This window comes from Eurytemora carolleeae, unplaced genomic scaffold (assembly GCF_000591075.1).
Source record: "Eurytemora carolleeae unplaced genomic scaffold, Eaff_2.0 scaffold58, whole genome shotgun sequence".
In the NCBI taxonomy this organism is placed as follows: domain Eukaryota; kingdom Metazoa; phylum Arthropoda; class Copepoda; order Calanoida; family Temoridae; genus Eurytemora; species Eurytemora carolleeae.
Window position 1 is genome coordinate 319156 of NW_019396025.1, and position 17426 is coordinate 336581.

At 34.8% G+C, this 17426-nt stretch overlaps 1 protein-coding gene across 1 annotated transcript in view; it reads left to right on the forward strand.

Annotated features, from left to right (window-relative positions):
• Nucleotides 1-4331: 4331 nt before the first annotated feature.
• The window catches only part of LOC111709915 (suppressor protein SRP40), a 25705-nt gene continuing 12610 nt past the window's right edge, over nt 4332-17426 (forward strand). The window contains exons 1-3 of the mRNA XM_023483901.1: nt 4332-4551; nt 6325-6449; nt 9684-9800. Coding sequence (XP_023339669.1) covers nt 4503-4551; nt 6325-6449; nt 9684-9800 — 291 coding nt within the window. The 5' untranslated portion in view covers nt 4332-4502. The remainder of the gene's footprint in view (nt 4552-6324; nt 6450-9683; nt 9801-17426) is intronic.

Sequence of the window (17426 nt, forward strand, 5' to 3'; positions counted from 1 at the left end):
ACTATATTCACTATTTTTATACAGTGAGAACCAGAAAACTGTGGAATAGGAAGACGACATTTAGCAATAATTACGTGTATTTAATGGTGTTACAAAGCAAATAGTTCTACTAGTAACGTATCTAATCACTTATTAACTAAAATGGGTCTGTTTACACTGCACAACTTTCGTGTCTCATGTTCAATGGACCATTTAAATTAAAGTCATAACTTTAGTCTAAAATTCGTCTGACTATTCCAGAGTTTTTTGGTTATCACCGTATATTGTCGCCATTGGGACACCCTTCTATACTAATTAGTATTCCTGACCATGGTTCCTTGTTTTGAGTTGTGTATACTGTATAGTATAGTGTATATTGTATAGTGTATAAAGTATGAATGCCGGAAGTATTTCTTATCAAATCAATATTTGAAAACAAAAAGAGAAGAAAAATATCAATACTAAAATCAACTCTATAGTGAAGCAAGAATGACAAAGGAAGTTCTTGCCATTCAAAACTGGATGTCAATCTTGACCATCCTGTCAATCTTGACGATCCTGTCAATCTTGACGATCCTGTCAATCTTGACGATCCTGTCAATCTTGACGATCCTGTCAATCTTGACAATCCTGTCAATATTGACGATCCTGTCAATCTTAACGATCCTGTCAACCTTGACGATCCTGTCAATCTTGACGATCCTTTCAATCTTGACTATCCTGTCAATCTTGACGATCCTGTCAATATTGTCGATTTTGGCAATCCTGACAATCCTGGCAAACGTGGCATTACTTGACGATCCTTGGCAATCTAACGAAAAACGAACATTTTTATTTCGTTTTACCCTCTTCCCTTTTTTTTTGCTGAGTTTGATAAACTTTTATTGAAAACAGTTTTAATATGTTGGGTTTGAACCTTCACAAGTTCACAGTATTTGTGTGTTAACTTTTAAAAGTTAATAACTTATAGACACCCAGACATTTGGACACGCAGACATATAGACACGCAGATGTCTGGACACGCAGACATATAGACACCCAGATTTCTGGACACCTGAGCTGAAAACTTTTGTATCGGATAACCTTATTCCTGATTGGTAAATCCCTTTCTGCTTAATTTTCTCTTTTGGATTTATCTGCTTTTTTGGACCAATGAGAATTCTCACATTGATTACGCGCCAAAATTTTGAAATTTCTTGGCTTCTGATTGGCCGTTTGGTTTCTACAATCAACACTCTGATTGGTTGCAGTTTAGACAATTTCTAGGATATTTGTGTAAGATAAAATTAGTTTGAAGATTAATAAAAAGAGGAGTTCAAGCATGGATCTCGATATCCACAATTTTAAAAATTCATGATCTGGACAAATAGACACGGCCAGACATTCTAATGACAAATGTACATATACAAACATGAATAAATTTCATGATATGCCTCACAATTGTTCATCCTCAAGCCGCATCAGAGAGTACTTTGCCGGTGAAGGAGGGATATAAGTTTGCAATTTTTTAATTACAATAATGTAAATTTTTCTCAGAAAGCTGAGTTTTTAACTATTATTTTTTAAATATTTAAAATTTTCAATATTCAAAAAATTTATCTAAATTAAAATCCCTTGACACAGGAAGTAGAGAAGTTATACTTAGTCCAGGGGGGTACACAGTACACTTAGTTCAGGGGGTTCATACTTAAACGCAATACTGAAGTGCACTTGATGTTACTACGAAGCCGATACCTTTACTTTTAACATATTAAATCAATTATTAAGTGAAATAGGTCTATTTACAGTTCACAGTACACACTTGCTCTGCCTTAAGTTTAATAGACTATTCAAAGTCAAAACTGGAGTCTAAAAGTCGACCCCATATTCCAGAGTTTTCTGGTTATCCCAGTTATCACTGTAATATAACACTTTTTTAAAGAAAAAACACTTAGTTTTCATATATGTTCAATAAAACTTTTTAAATGCTGATTGAATATATCTAAATCCATAAAAATTAACCCCGGGTTTAGAAAATTAATTAAATAAAAATATTTATATTGTTTTTAATTATGTGATAACAACAATATTTATTGAATGGAAACAGTTTGTGGTTTAGATAGATAATATCCTCTTTTAGATAATAGATATACATTCTTTAATTCTAATTTTATATAAAGAAAAAATAATGTTTATATTCATTTTAAAACTAATGTGTTTTTTATTTAAGTTTTCGAGTAGTAAAACTTTAGATTATCTTAAACTTTTTATTCTGTTTTTTTTATTTTTTTATTTCTGATCATTAAAAACAAACGTCAAACTTCATTCTTATTTTTAAGACTACCAAACGTTGAATCCTAAATAACAAAATATTAAATTGCAATAAAATAAAATGTTATTTGTGTTTTTTAGAAGTCCATATTTAAAAAAGGTAATTTCGTTTGTTTTAAATAACTTTTGAAATAATTTTTAGTTAACTTGTATTGTTTTTGGGTCATCATACACATCAAACTAAGCCTAGTGGGGGTAGGTCAAATAGGCTTGTAATAGCCCGGGTACTGTATAAAGTCTGGCCGCGTCATTAAAGTTGAAACCGAGCCGGCATAGGATAGTGTCAGACCGGTACTTGCCGCGCGTCACTAAGGGCGGTACAAGGGTTGGGTCCGGTTCTAATTCAAATTGACCTGAGTCCACCGTGCATATTATTACATTATTACATTATCTATAATAGCTAGTTAGTAAACAATACATTGTTGCATACGAAAGTTTTTTTTCTGAAAACATCCAAACAAAATTGCACGTTTTGTATTGTATTTACATTGCATGTATTCTATCGAATACCCCCCCCCCTGATTCTGAAGTAACGCCTAAATGCATAATAGGGAAGGGAGCGGAGTTATTAAAACTTGTTGCCCGAATTAAGAGGCGTGAAGAAGGGGGGTTCAAATTGAAAATGCTCCCTTGTGTCTAAAGTCTGAACGGGAGTCTTAAGAGTGCAAAGTTAAAAAAGTACATTTTCAGTTAAATTGAAGGAAAGACTTTTCTCAAATTGCCTTTTATTGTGTTGACGTGTTTTGGTATTTAGACTTGAATTTAAAATTATGAAATATATAAAGAAAGAGGTAAATTTTATCATATTGTAAAAAGATATGTTGCATAATTCAACCTATAACTATTGTAGGGGCCGAATTTAGTGAATTTAAACTGACTATACCTCCGGTTCAAATTTGAATCACCTTAATCTTAAACTTTGAATAGATGGTTCTTTGAATCGGCAGTATGTAGTTCCAGGCGCGCAACTAGACAAAAAATTAAGAATCTGAGCTTATATTGAAAAAATGTTATAGTTGAATTTTTGTTTGCTGAAAGAGTGAAGGTTTAAAAAAATACTTTGTGGGCATATTTTTTCAAATTTTCGAGAAGATAGCTATTTTTGGAACTACATATGAACCCCTATAAATGACTTCTTGCCCCCCCCCCCTACAGGGGGCAAACTTTATTTTTTTGGGGGGCGGGAATGCCCCCTTAATTAGGCTAGGAGAGGGCCTGGCCCCCATGGCCTTCCCTAGTTGCGCGCCTATGTAGTTCAGCGGCGTGGCTAAAATTCATTAAATTCGGTATCAGAAAAGTTTTTTTTTTAAATTGTTAATTGGCTAAAGCTCCTCCTGTTAAAATTTTTATATTCTAGTGTATAAAGTACAAAGGTCAAAACTTTTATATTGTTAATCCCTATAGCAAGTACTTATATGAATCTTTTTCATTAAACGAAATTAACTTTTTTTCTGTTGGACCATCTTGAAGAGGTCCATCTTCTCTATTTGAATGAAGAGATCGTAAAAATACGATTCAGCTGTTGTTTACTTGTTAATCACTTAATCGCTGCAAATTAAAAGTTTCCACCCTGGATCAAAAGTTCCGAATTCAAATTAGATATAAAAAAAACTAAAAAATAACATGTCTGAATCCTTGCCATGTATTAAATCTGTTCCTCTCCTGCGTTAATTGAACCGAAATGCAACGTTGTTAAAATTTAAATGAATGATTTTAAAGTTTTAATCAATTTAGAAAGGGATAGAATTAACTTTGCTTGTAATATTGTTCAAAGTACGTCTGCAGTAACTAATTAAGCCAACATTTTAAATCCATTTTTCTTGGTGCTGGAACATGTATTATATTATCAATTATAATTACTTTCGAAAAATGGGTTTGTGTCGTGGGGTCATTTTTATGATTTGAATCACTAGGTGTTGTCCTATTTAGTTTGAGCCTAAATTAAGTGAGTTAGGACGGATAAGGAAGGATAGAAAGAGGTTGGGAAGAGAAGATAGTGAGAGAGGGATGAATCCCTCCCGTCCGACCGTCTCTCTCTACTCAGTGTAGCCCAGTCCTACCTACTCCAAGTCTCCACTCTCCAGTCAGCACTGAGCGGTCTCTCTTGACGGGACTCCCGAAGTTAAGATCCCAAACCTTGCAGTTATATTATCAATCCCTAACCTCTCTCCCTGATTTAGCAACCCTCTCTCCCTCTCTTCACTAGATTTATAATGTCAGATAACGAGATTAAGGAAAGACGAGAACGTGATGTGGATTCAGGCAAAGACAAAACTTTTGAAAAATGTTCAACCATTGAAATAATAGAGATCAGCTGATATTATTTACCCAAGTTGGTTCAACCATCCCCCCCAAACTTACCTCTCTCTTCTTAGAAACCTGACTTAAGGTCACGGAAGGCGGGTTGATGGGGGGGAGGGGGTGAACTAAATCACGGAATCGTGATTTCTAACCTTAATTAATCAAAAGATATGTATTGAAAGATGTTGCATTTAATCTGACTTTGGTTTGCTTCATGTTTATCTTCTTTTTTCATGTCATTCTCATCATTTAATTCTCATCCTTCCCTACTCATCCTACTCTACTGATCCTTCCCCACTCATCCTTCCCTACTCATCCTTCCCTACTCACCCTTCCCTACTCACCCTTCACTACTCATTCTTCCCTACTCATCCTACTCTACTCATTTTTCCCCACTCATCCTTCCCTACTCATCCTTCCCTACTCATCCTTCCCTACTCATCCTTACCTATTCATCATTTCCTACTCATCCTTACCTACTCATCATTCCCTACTAATCCTTAGTACTCATCCTTCCCTACTCATAATTTAATTCTCATCCTTCCCTACTCATCCTACTCTAATCATTTTTCCCCACTCATCCTTTCCTACTCATCCTTCCCTACGCATCCTTCCCTATTCATCATTCCTACTCCTCCTTCCCTACTCATCCTTCCATTCTCATAATTCAATTCTCATCCTTCCCTACTCAATCCTTAGTGCTCATTCTATATATTCTTTCTCATCCTTTCCTTCAAATCCCTTCCTCCTCATCCTTCTCTTATACTCATTTTTTCCTTTCTCATTCCATCCTTTCTTTCTCATTCCATCCTTCTCAAATTTTCTAAAAGAATTTTCATCCAACCCTTTCTACATTCTTCACATTCTAACCGTTGTTTAGAATAATACTTCATTTACCTTCCGCCGCAAAAATTCCTTTAATTTTGTAAGCCTAGAATAAGAGGGTATTGTTGAAATATGACCCTGCAAAATGCTTTATGCAAGAATGCAGAAAAAGAAATAAAAGAAAAGCATAAAAAAATTGTAATCAAAAATTTTTCATTCAACATTTCTTGCTCATGTTTTTCTCCACATTGGATTTTTTTCATCTTTATTGAAACATTGCACATTAGTCATAAAATTGTAACACTTCATTTAAATGTTTTATTCGGAAATTTTCAATTTGGTGAAATATTAAAATTTTCTGCTTCATTCTCACTTCCGGTTTTATTGTTTTAATTTCTGCAATTACTCAACCCTGCTGAAAAATATGCAAAATTCATAAATCATACTCTGAATTCTTTTAAGACAAATCGGCTTGGTAATTTTTTTTAAATATTAAAAACCTTTAAAACACATTTATTTATCATTCATAAACCTTCCCTGTGGTCACGTGATGTCCCACAAAAAATTTGGGCCCGATCGGTTCAGCCTGTTTGACGTTTATTGGATACAAGCAAACAAACAGACAGACAAGCCAAATTTATATATAGATAATCCCCTGAAAACTTCAATGTACCCTATAAAATACTCTGTAAGTTACAATATATATCCAAATATTTTTAGGCATCATTTAAAAAACAGAGGATATCAATATCCAAGACAACTATTCTGTAATCTGTATATCCAGATTCTTTAAAATTTAAAAGCAACAAACAAGCTATGTCAGAATTTAAGCTGTCATTTTTTCTTCTATCAAAATCGGTATGAAATATTGAGAACAGTCACTTTAATAAAGTTTTATCACATGATCAGACTCCTCTGAGGACGAGGGTCCTCGTGACCTCGCCGAGGACAGGGATGAGGGTATAGAGGACAGCTCCCCAGAGGACAATGTTGAGGACAGCATAGCAACCTCCTCTTCCTCCTCCGGTCCTAAGGTAGAATATTTTTTATATGACCTCAAATGACCGGTCAAAATTAAAGAAAAATTATTTCCTTCAAGAAGTTTTGGAAATCTACATAAAATAGTCAACAGCAAAATTGTTAAATCTGCATTTTTTTGCACGAAGTAAATACGGTAAAATCCCCGAAATATGGAGAGCAAAGACACCTCATGGCCAAATAATTGCGTTTAAAGAACATTTTATGAAATATAAACTTTATGCTAATGCATTTATTTGTAGGTTGTAATATCTGAATGATTAATATAATGTTTTATTGAATTATTTACGATCTGAGCGGAATAATGCATACCCCCAGCCTATACCCCCTTTCATTTTTCGCAAACACTCCCTTTAAAGTAAAATTTATAATCTAAAAAGCTTCGAAAATTAAACTTTCAATGAAAAAGCAGACAAACAGAGATATATAAATACCATGATGAAAACAATGCTATAAAGCCCTCTCAAAAACGTAAATATTTTAAAACGGAGAAAGCTACTCTATGAAAAGCATGAAAAATTGAGAAGAAAAATATTGAATAAAAAAGTATTAACAAATAATTGTTTAAAACTCTAATTATTACGATTGGCGTACATGGACTCAAGGTTATTTTATTGTTTTATTTGTTTAAGTGAAACTTTTCAAAGATTGTCCGTTTAAATATTTTTGCAATTAGCAACATATGGTTCGTACCAAGGAGGCTTTAGACTCTTTAAACAGGAAAAAGAAAAAGATGAGAATTTACAGGGTCGTTGAGTACATTGCAAATAGTATTAAGATTAGAGAATGCATTTGTTGGGCGCAATTAAAGTAAAGTAAAGGGGAGGGTAGAGGGTTTGTTTACATATTACAGTGACGTTTTAATCAGCTCAAAAACTAGTTTTTTCATACATATACATTTTTCTCTGTTCTTTGGAATTATTATTATTCTCCGTTAAAAGCTTTAAAATTAAAAACTTAATATTTGTTCCTTGTATCCTTGAATCTTGTATGATTTGCTGCAAGTTATGGTTTTCACACACTTGAAAGAAATGTTCACACATCATTTGTTAAAACTGTAATAATTGGATCATCGTGAACTTCGGGTTTATATACATTGTAATGTGCCATTTTGATCGGCTTGAAGGAACTTGAAGGAAGGAACTGATTCACATAGATAATATTCAATCCTTTTTGATCAAGGTTGGTTCTTGAAAAAAAAACTCTTAAAAACTACCTTCGTGATGCAGAGAAATTTAACAACTTTCTCATATGGTTAATCAGATAGAGATTCAAAGGGTACTGTTGTAAATTGGACGTTCAACTCTTTAAATTTCGTCTATTTAAATTTTAAAAAAACAAATTTTGAGGACGTTAAGGGGTGCGGATAGTTTATCTTTTTTGTACTTTTAATAACTAAGATTGGTGTATGGTTGATATCAATTTTAATGTTATGTAAATATATATTTAATTTATGTATAGAGCCAATGGAAGGGGGAGGGATATTTAGATTGGGGATGAAAAATGGTTGAACCATATTGGGAGTGTCTTATCTATTGTTAATCTGATGAAAATGGTTTGAGAGGTCGTATGGACCTTTTGAATAGTTTTTAATATCTTTCTCAACAACTTTAAATCAGTTTAGGATTTGAATTATTTCTTGTTATGCTCGAAAAGATAGTTAATATAAATTTATAAAAGAAATGAGTCTTTGTCACAAACTATGGTTTTCTAATCTCTATATCTTTGTAACCCAATGCCGTAGAACTTAGATATTTCAAACTATGAATTCTGTTAGATGAAAAAATCTAGGTTTGAAATATCAAAGGTTTACACCATCAGGTGGAAGAAATTTAGGTATTGGAAAATTAGAGTTTGTTACAAAGACTCAATTCCTTTAAGGAATCTTTAGTTTAATTTTTGTAGGATTTTTGATTAATTAAATATCTTTTTTAAATGAATGGCAATATACGTACTTTTATTGTTCTGCGGGTCTAAATTTCCCTTTGACTCGCAGAACAAGGACTTAGAATTATGTTTACTTTCCCTTTAACGTTTAGATTATAATTATGGTTACTATCCCTTTAAGGTTTAAATTATAATTACGGTTACTTTTCCTTTAATGTTTAGATTAGAATTACGGTTACTATCCTTTTAAGGTTTGGATTAGAATTACGGTTACTATCCCTTTAAGGTTTAAATTATAATCACGGTTACTTTTCCTTTAATGTTCAGATTAGAATTACGGTTACTATCCCTTTCCTTTAATGTTTAGATTAGAATTACGGTTACTATCCTTTTAAGGTTTGGATTAGAATTACGGTTACTATCCCTTTAAGGTTTAAATTATAATCACGGTTACTTTTCCTTTAATGTTCAGATTAGAATTACGGTTACTATCCCTTTAAGGTTTAAATTATAATTACGGTTACTTTTCCTTTAATGTTTAGATTAGAATTACGGTTACTATCCATTTAAGGTTTGGATTAGAATTACGGTTACTATCCTTTAAGGTTTGGATTAAAATTACGGTTACTATCCCTTTAAGGTTTGGATTAGAATTAAGGTTACTATCCCTTTAAGGTTTGGATTATAATTACGGTTATTATCCTTTAAAGTTTGGATTATAATTACGGTTATTATCCCTTTAAGGTTTATATTATAATTACGGTTACCTTCCTTTAATGTTTAGATTAGAATTACGGTTACTATCCTTTTAAGGTTTGGATTAGAATTATGGTTACTATCCCTTTAAGGTTTAAATTATAATTACGGTTTCTTTTCCTTTAATGTTTAGATTAGAATTACGGTTACTATCCTTTTAAGGTTTGGATTAGAATTACGGTTACTATCCCTTTAAGGTTTAGATTATAATTACGGTTACTATCCCTTTAAGGTTTGGATTAGAATTACAGTTACTTTCCCTTTAAGGTTTGGATTAGAATTACGGTTACTATCCCTTTAAGGTTTAGATTATAATTACGGTTACTATCCCTTTAAGGTTTGGATTAAAATTACGGTTACTATCCCTTTAAGGTTTAGATTATAATTACGGCTACTATCCCTTTAAGGTTTGGATTAGAATTACGGTTGCTATCCCTTTAAGGTTTAGATTAGAATTTACTTGAATTCCGTGGGGTTACTGGAAATACCTATGGTTTTAAAACCAGCTGTGCCAAATTGTGGCAAAATGTGGCAATATGACAGGAAAACCTCAATTCTTTCATCTAAAAAATCCTCGAAATATTCAGGTTCATGCAGCTGTTGCCAAGGATGATACTGATGATAGTGAAGGAGAGAACGATGATGAAGATGAAATAAAACAAAAGAATCTACCAAGGGAACACGAAAAGGAGGAGATGAAGCAGGTTAGCAATATTTTATTACTTTTTATCTAAAAACTCAGATAAATACTGTATTTTGTTTCCCTCGGGAAGCTCTGGTTTTCCAGATTAAATCCTTACAACTGAAATTCATTCGTCAGGAGTTTTTCCTAGATCCCTTCGAGGAAGATGAAATTAGATATAACTGTGCATAGATGAAGGGGAGTGTGGAAGTTTTTGTAGGGGAAGGGGAATTGATACAGATAAAATGGAAAAGAGACGCATATGCTAATTTATATGCTAAAGAAAAAAATTACGTATATGCGTTTTTAAAATTGAAATTTATGCTTTTAAATAAAGATTTTTTTTAATAAAAGGCCCTTTTACTTTGAAGCTTAGTGTTAAGGGATTTATAGAGAAAGATTTGAATTAATCTTCTTATATTTGTTTTAAGCTTATTGGAAATGTTCAAATCATAAAAGTGTCACAATATGAATTCAATTTTCTACAGAACCCTGAGGCTTCATTCTAAATGCTTCATACGGAGATTTCGATGCCTTTAAGATACGTAGCTGGTCCATGGCATATATTGATAATTGAACTGAATTCCAGACATTGATAAGGAGGCAGGGGAGGGGTGGGGTTAAGGTCAGAAATTTGTAATAGTGATAGTCAGAACTAACTGAGATTCACTGAATCGAGAAATTAATGTGTAATTGATATTTTGATGAACGCAAATAAGATTATGTTTCCTGATTTGAAAAAAAACTTGGAATAACAAAAAAAAAAAATTTTCAATATAAAAGTTTGCAAGGCTTTAGGTTTATTCGAAGGTACAGTTTATACCTTTAAACATAAAATATGAATGTCAACCAGGTATTACATAAAATATGCGTGAAATATTTAATTCTGATCTGCCTCAAAACTACTTTACTGCCTGAAAACTACTTTACTGCCTGAAAACTACTTTACTGCCTGAAAACTACTTTACTGCCTGACTACTACTTTACTGCCTGAAATACTTTACTCTGCCTGAAAACTACTTTACTGCCTGAAAACTACTTTACTGCCTGAAAACTACTTTAATACCTGAAACTACTTTACTGCCTCAAAACTACTTTACTGCATGAAAACTACTTTACTGCCTAAAAACTACTTTACTGCCTGAAAGCTACTTTACTGCCTGAAAACTACTTTACTACCTGAAAACTACTTTACTCTGCCTGAAAACTACTTTACTGCATGAAAACTACTTTACTGCCTGAAAACTACTTTACTGTCAGAAAACTACTTTACTGCCTGAAAACTACTTTACTGCCTGAAAACTACTTTACTGCCTGAAAACTACTTTACTGTCAGAAAACTACTTTACTGCCTGAAAACTACTTTACTGCCTGAAAACTACTTTACTGCCTGAAAACTACTTTACTCAGCCTGAAAACTACTTCACTGCCTAAAAACTAAAATTTACTTAACTTACTCGTATTACAAGACAGAGAGAGAGCATGCGCTGCCTGTGCGAAACTCCTTTGGGCTTCTGACTCAGGGTTATTGTAAACGAAAAACCCCTAAATCTTGAAAAGATGACATCTAGTGTTCTATCTGTATTGTTATTAATCTATGAATTATAAAACCAGGTTTATGTGCAGAATGCAGAATGCACTTGTTGGGGAGGGGAAATATTGGGGAAGGGGGTGGGGAGTGGTTGCAGGGGTGGAGGTGAGGGGATAGTGAATGGTTTAGAACGTTAAAATTGTGAATATGATGAAGAAATATACTCTCAGTGCACGTCGTGTCTAACAAGCATCATCAATACTCATGTTTGTATCCAATTGATCCATCCCTATATCCAGCATACAAGTATTCAAGTATATATCCTATATGAGATTATCATGATATCCAATCATGCACATCCATGTATCCTGACACCTTGTATCCCTAAATCATTTCAACGTTGTAATCCTGTATCCCTGCATCCCTATATTTCAGTATCCCTGTTTTCCTATTTCCCTGTACCCCTGTATCTCTGTACCCCTGTATCCCTGTATCCTTGTATCTCTGTATCCCCGTATCCCTGTATCTCTGTATCCCTGTATCTCTGCAACATGTTGGATACGCTGTATCGGGGTCAATCCATTACAATTCTAAGATTTGACGTCCGTGGTTGCATCTCCGGGCAACATAAGATCAATATCAGCTGCTCCTAACCCAACCCTAGACCCCTACTCCCCCTACCCGGAGTAATCCCCCATCTATGCCGTCTCCAATCCTCAAATATATCCCTGTGCTAATGAAATGTGTCGAGATTTGAACAAATATCAGGTTTGATGTTGAAGAATCCAGCTACACATGGCATATGTTGCCTAAGCTAGGCGTCTAAAGAAATGTTTACACTTCTCAAATGTGTAATATTTTGAAGGATGCCTGTTTTTATTAGACTTTAACTTTCAAGCATTCTGAAATTTAAAATAAAAGACTTACATCGAGCATGTGTATTAAAAACTATTTTCAGAAATTGTTTTTTTTTTATCTTCTTCTTTTATCTTTTATATTGTTTAAGTATGAAGTTTGATATTTTCTTCATATATCAGTTATCTCTATGACTCATTTCTTCTAAAGGCATTTTAATGTAAAGATGGGGGAGGTGCCCCCCCCCCCCCNAATGCCTGGTTTAGGCCTCCCACTGTTATGATTCTAGATGCAAATGGTTGATGATAACAAATTACCTTCTTAAATTATCCCCCCTCCCTCTTTTATCATCCCTCCTCCTTCCCCCCCCCCTAAAACTATTACAGATCTCCCTGCCCTGGTATAGGAAGGTATGGAAGCTAGCCTGGAAGGTTCTGAGTATGGTTTGCATGTTTAAACTTGATTCAATTCTGTTCCAGTTTAGTTCCATTATCAGCAATTATATATTTAAAACCTGTGTAATTTTAAACCCCTCCCTCCAAACCCCTTTTATACCAGGTCCCACTCCCAAATTTTGCAACCTCCCCCTCCCTCCCTACATCTCCTGATGCAATATGCCTACATATACCCTACACCTAAAACACTACCTTGACACTAATTCTAGATGATTGAAATGAAATAAAAGGGTGGGAGTAAAACTAAACGGACTTTTAACTGGAAAGGAAGGCGGCTGGGAGCGGAGGGGGTGAGGCGGAAGGGAAACAGCTGGAAGTAGGGGGAGGAGGCGGAAAGAGGTGGAGGAAGGGAGAGGGGAATGTAAGGCGACTGGCAGCGAAAGGTGAGGCAAATGGGAGCTAAAGTGGAGGCGGAAGGGAGCTTGAGGAAGGGGTAGGTGAGGCTGAAGATAGCTAAGGGGAGAGGGAGTTGAGGCGGAAGTAGCGAAGAGGAGATAAAGTTAAGGCGGAGGAGAGGCGAAGGGTCTTAAATGAAAACTTTACAATGATCTTTTTTAAATTTAGGAAATATACGCTATTGTAAGGTATGTACCTATGTAGATTTAATAGTGGGTGCAGGGTGCATGAGTTTAGGAAGTCAGGTATAGGAATCAAAGCCTAGGGTTAGCTTGGATTAAGGTTAGGGTTAAAGAGCTTAACAGGAGGTATATGTAGAGAGGGGGGGGGGGNNNATAGAAGGATAGAAGGATAGTGACCCTCTGCCATCCTTCCTGGATGTTTCTCCCGGATCCCCGTTTTCTGACCTCTTCTTAATGTACTTTAAAGTTTTCTATTGTATCATCCCCTTTCTCTACTATTCTCTTAATCATTATTTTTTCTTCAAATTACAATACAATTTCCTTTCTTTAATTTCGTTTTCCCTTCTTAAATATTATTTTTTAACTTTCCTATTTGTTTTCCTTTCTATTCTGTAAATCTAACATTCTATTCTCGAGCACATACACATGTTAAATATTTAATAACTCATAAACTCAATGTTTACTTTTTCACAAAATTATATTTTTGAACATATTTTGTTGTTTTCTTCATTTGCTTATTAAAGATTTCCAAATGATAAAATATCGGTCAAAAATTAAAAATCAATCGATGGTCTAGGGTAATTTGTGGCACATTTTAATTTAATGCTTATGACAAAAAGTGTATTTCTATTATTGGTTTGGTTTGGCAGGTTATTAGAACTGTTTTGAGATGAAACAGACAAACTAATTAAGCATAGGAATACAAGGCTAACAGACATTGATGCATTGGTGCATAGATGAGTCATACCTCACTAGTGATTAAGGATGGCTAATTGATGGGGGGGGGGGGGTAATCAGGGATGTGTGATTAACTGTGTATATTAACTGTGTATTTTATTGTATGAAACATACAATTGTGATAATTAATCACAATTCACAATGAGTGTACTTTGAATGTCTTTAAAGAGAATGGATTAGAAACAATATTGGGTTCATTTCCTCTTAAATTATCTGATAAGAGTTGTTCTAAGGTTTACAGATTTTTATTAGGAGATACAGATGGTTAGGACTTCTAGGAGTTGGTTAGGAGTTGGAATCCTAGTAGTTGATTTGGAGTAGGACTCCTCGGTGTTGATTAGGAGTAGGACTCCTAGGAGTTGATTAGCAGTAGGACTTCTAGGAGTTGATTAGGAGTAGGACTCCTAGGAGTGATTAGCAGTAGGACTTCTAGGAGTTGATTAGGAGTAGGACTCCTAGGAGTTGATTAGGAGTAGGACTCCTAGGAGTTGATTAGCAGTAGGACTTCTAGGAGTTGATTAGGAGTAGGACTCCTAGGAGCTGATAAGCAGTAGGATTTCTAGGAGTTGATTAGCAGTAGGACTCCTGGGTGTTGATTAGGAGTAGGACTCCTCGGTGTTGATTAGGAGTAGGACTCCTCGGTGTTGATTAGGAGTAGGATTTCTAGGAGATGATTAGGAGTAGGACTCCTAGGAGATGATTAGGAGTAGGACTCCTAGGAGATGACTAGGAGTAGGACTCCTAGAAGTTAATAAGGAGTAGGAATAGTATAGTTGATTGATGGCCAAATGAGATAATGCAATAAATTCATTGCAAACTATTTGACGTGTTAAACACTTATCCTCTTGCAAACATGATAAGTCCCAGATCCCTGTTCTTATAAATAATTAGCAAAAAATTGAAATGTTTAGACTAATTTTATCCTTTTTATCCAGAGTTTATCTGACTAAAAAGCTCTTTGTTTATTCAAGATATGAAGAGCGTCTTAAACACACTTAGTTCTGTTTATTTAGTTTATTCTGTCTTTCTACAATATATTTAATTGATTCATTTTTTATCTTCAAGTCTTTCAGGGACTTTTCTTCAAAGCAATGTTTCATGTTTGTGTACAAAGCAAGTTTTTGAATTCAAGGTGTTTGTACTTAATGCATGCAAACACATCAGGTCAATGTTTTATGCAGTCCATAGATGGATTCCTTCCTTACTATCTCAAGTCCTTCTCTGCACTTTGAAGCCCACGCACTACCTTCTCCCACTTTATGTACCCCACCCACTACCTTGGACCACCTTCTGTACCCCACACACTACCTTGGACCACCTTCTGTACCCCACCCACTACCTTGTCCCATCTTCTGTACCCCACCCACTACATTGTCCCACCTTCTGTACCCCACCCACTACCTTGTCCCACCTTCTGTACCCCACCCACTACCTTGTCCCACCTTCTGTACCCCACCCACTACCTTGTCCCACCTTCTGTACCCCACCCACTACCTTGTCCCACCTTCTGTACCCAAACCACTCCCTTGTACCACCTTCTGTTCCCAACCAACTACCTTGTCCCACCTTCTCTTTCCCACCATCCCTATCTGTAGCCCACCAGCTCCCTTTTCCCACTTTTTTAGCCAATCTTCTTATAAATTAATTCTTGTTCCATCGTTTCCGACTCTATCCAATCTCTCCTTTGTCCCATTTTCTCCAGCACTTGCCCTCTCACCCTCTATTCTAAGCCAGTCCATATCCCATACCTAGCAAAACACCTACCTCACCTTCCCAACCTGGCCTAACCTACCTGCACCTACCCAACCTGGCCTAACCTACCTGCACCTTCCCAACCTGGCCTAACCTACCTGCACCTACCCAACCTAACTTTATCCTTGTACGTTCTCCTTCCTAATTATCCAACAATATAAACATTAAACAATAAACTTGATAAAGTTAAGTTTTAGCAAACAGAATGGTTCATTGCAACTCTGCAACTCTGCCAAATTTTATCCTTGACAAATCGGGATTGCAAGAAATTGCAATGTTTTGGGTTATCCGGTATCTAATTAAAATTGCAGATAAATCAGTTTTTAGAAGTTAAACAAATTGGTAATAAAGGATTGAACACGGATTGATGGATAAAAGAATAAAAGGATAGAAGGTAAAATGTAAAGGATGAAAGGATAGAAGGATAAAAGAAAGATTAGGATGTGAATTTATTCTTTAAAAGGATGCGTGGAGGAAATATTTTGGATTCGGGAATCATTTTTCATCCTAAAAATCCCCAATCATGCTTCTTAAGCTGCAGATATCGGGCTGGATTTAAGGATGAGAACTTTATAAATTCTGGTCTATTCATGAAAAATATAAATCTGGAATCCTAGTCTATTCATCCAAAACATAAATCCGGAATTATTCGAGAATACACTTCCAGGAATTTTTACCTCTGTTTTAACATTTCTCAAATTTAAAGTATTTACGTTTTAAAATATCAAATTCGTAAAACAATCAGAGACACTTTAACTTGAAATTTCAATTTCTTTTTTCGTCCAATCCTTTATTTACCACAACTTTTGTTTAAGATATAATGTGAATCTAATTCCTCCATGACAAGGAGCTAAAATTGTCTTTCACTTTTTCATTGAAACTTTTAACCTTTATTCTTTACTTTTTGTTATAGGCGCTTCACGCCCCCTCATCTATTTCTACTTCTAATTATGGCTCTATCTGTTCGCATCTTCTTTTTGCAACAAAAAGTTCGCGAATTTAATAATATTTTTTCTCGCATTTTCAAAATTTACCAAATATCAAAAACTTTTGCACACACATTTTTATAATTTTTAGAATTTAGACATTTTAAACCAAGCAAAGAATATTCTCCTGGTTCTAACGAGTTCCTCAGTTAAAATTTTAGACAAATCAGTCAATGGGTTCCTAACATAGACAACGATAGACACTTCGCCAACTCATCTCACGAAACCTCGATTCCAAGAGGAAGTGGGGTTCATACAGTACACATACTGCAAAACAGTAAACTTCGATTTTGGCATATATTAGGTAATGTATTTAATAGGCATTTTGCCGGCGTACACATCAATACTTAATATGTTCAGAGATAGATAGATATTTTCCCCCTAAAATGTAAACAAAAAATAAGAAAGTAAACAAAGGGAGCACTGGAAAAATAACTTGTTTTTAAGAATACGTACATAAACAACGCCAATTTTTCTAAAATGTACAGTTTTGTCTTGCTTATTTGCTGTGGTTCCTAAGTTATGATCTGAAATACAAACAAACAAACAAAGATTACTAGAGTAAAAAGCGTAGATAGGGCTTAACATTGGTTTGTAAAGGGTTTATGCCTGTGCAGAGCAGTGTGCATTGGGCTGAGTTCTAACAGTTAGAGATTCAGTGTGACTCAGTGTTAAGATATTTAAGGTTATATATGACCTTGGTATAGACTTCAAAACCAGCCGACCCCACCCCTTTATCATGCCCCCCCCCCC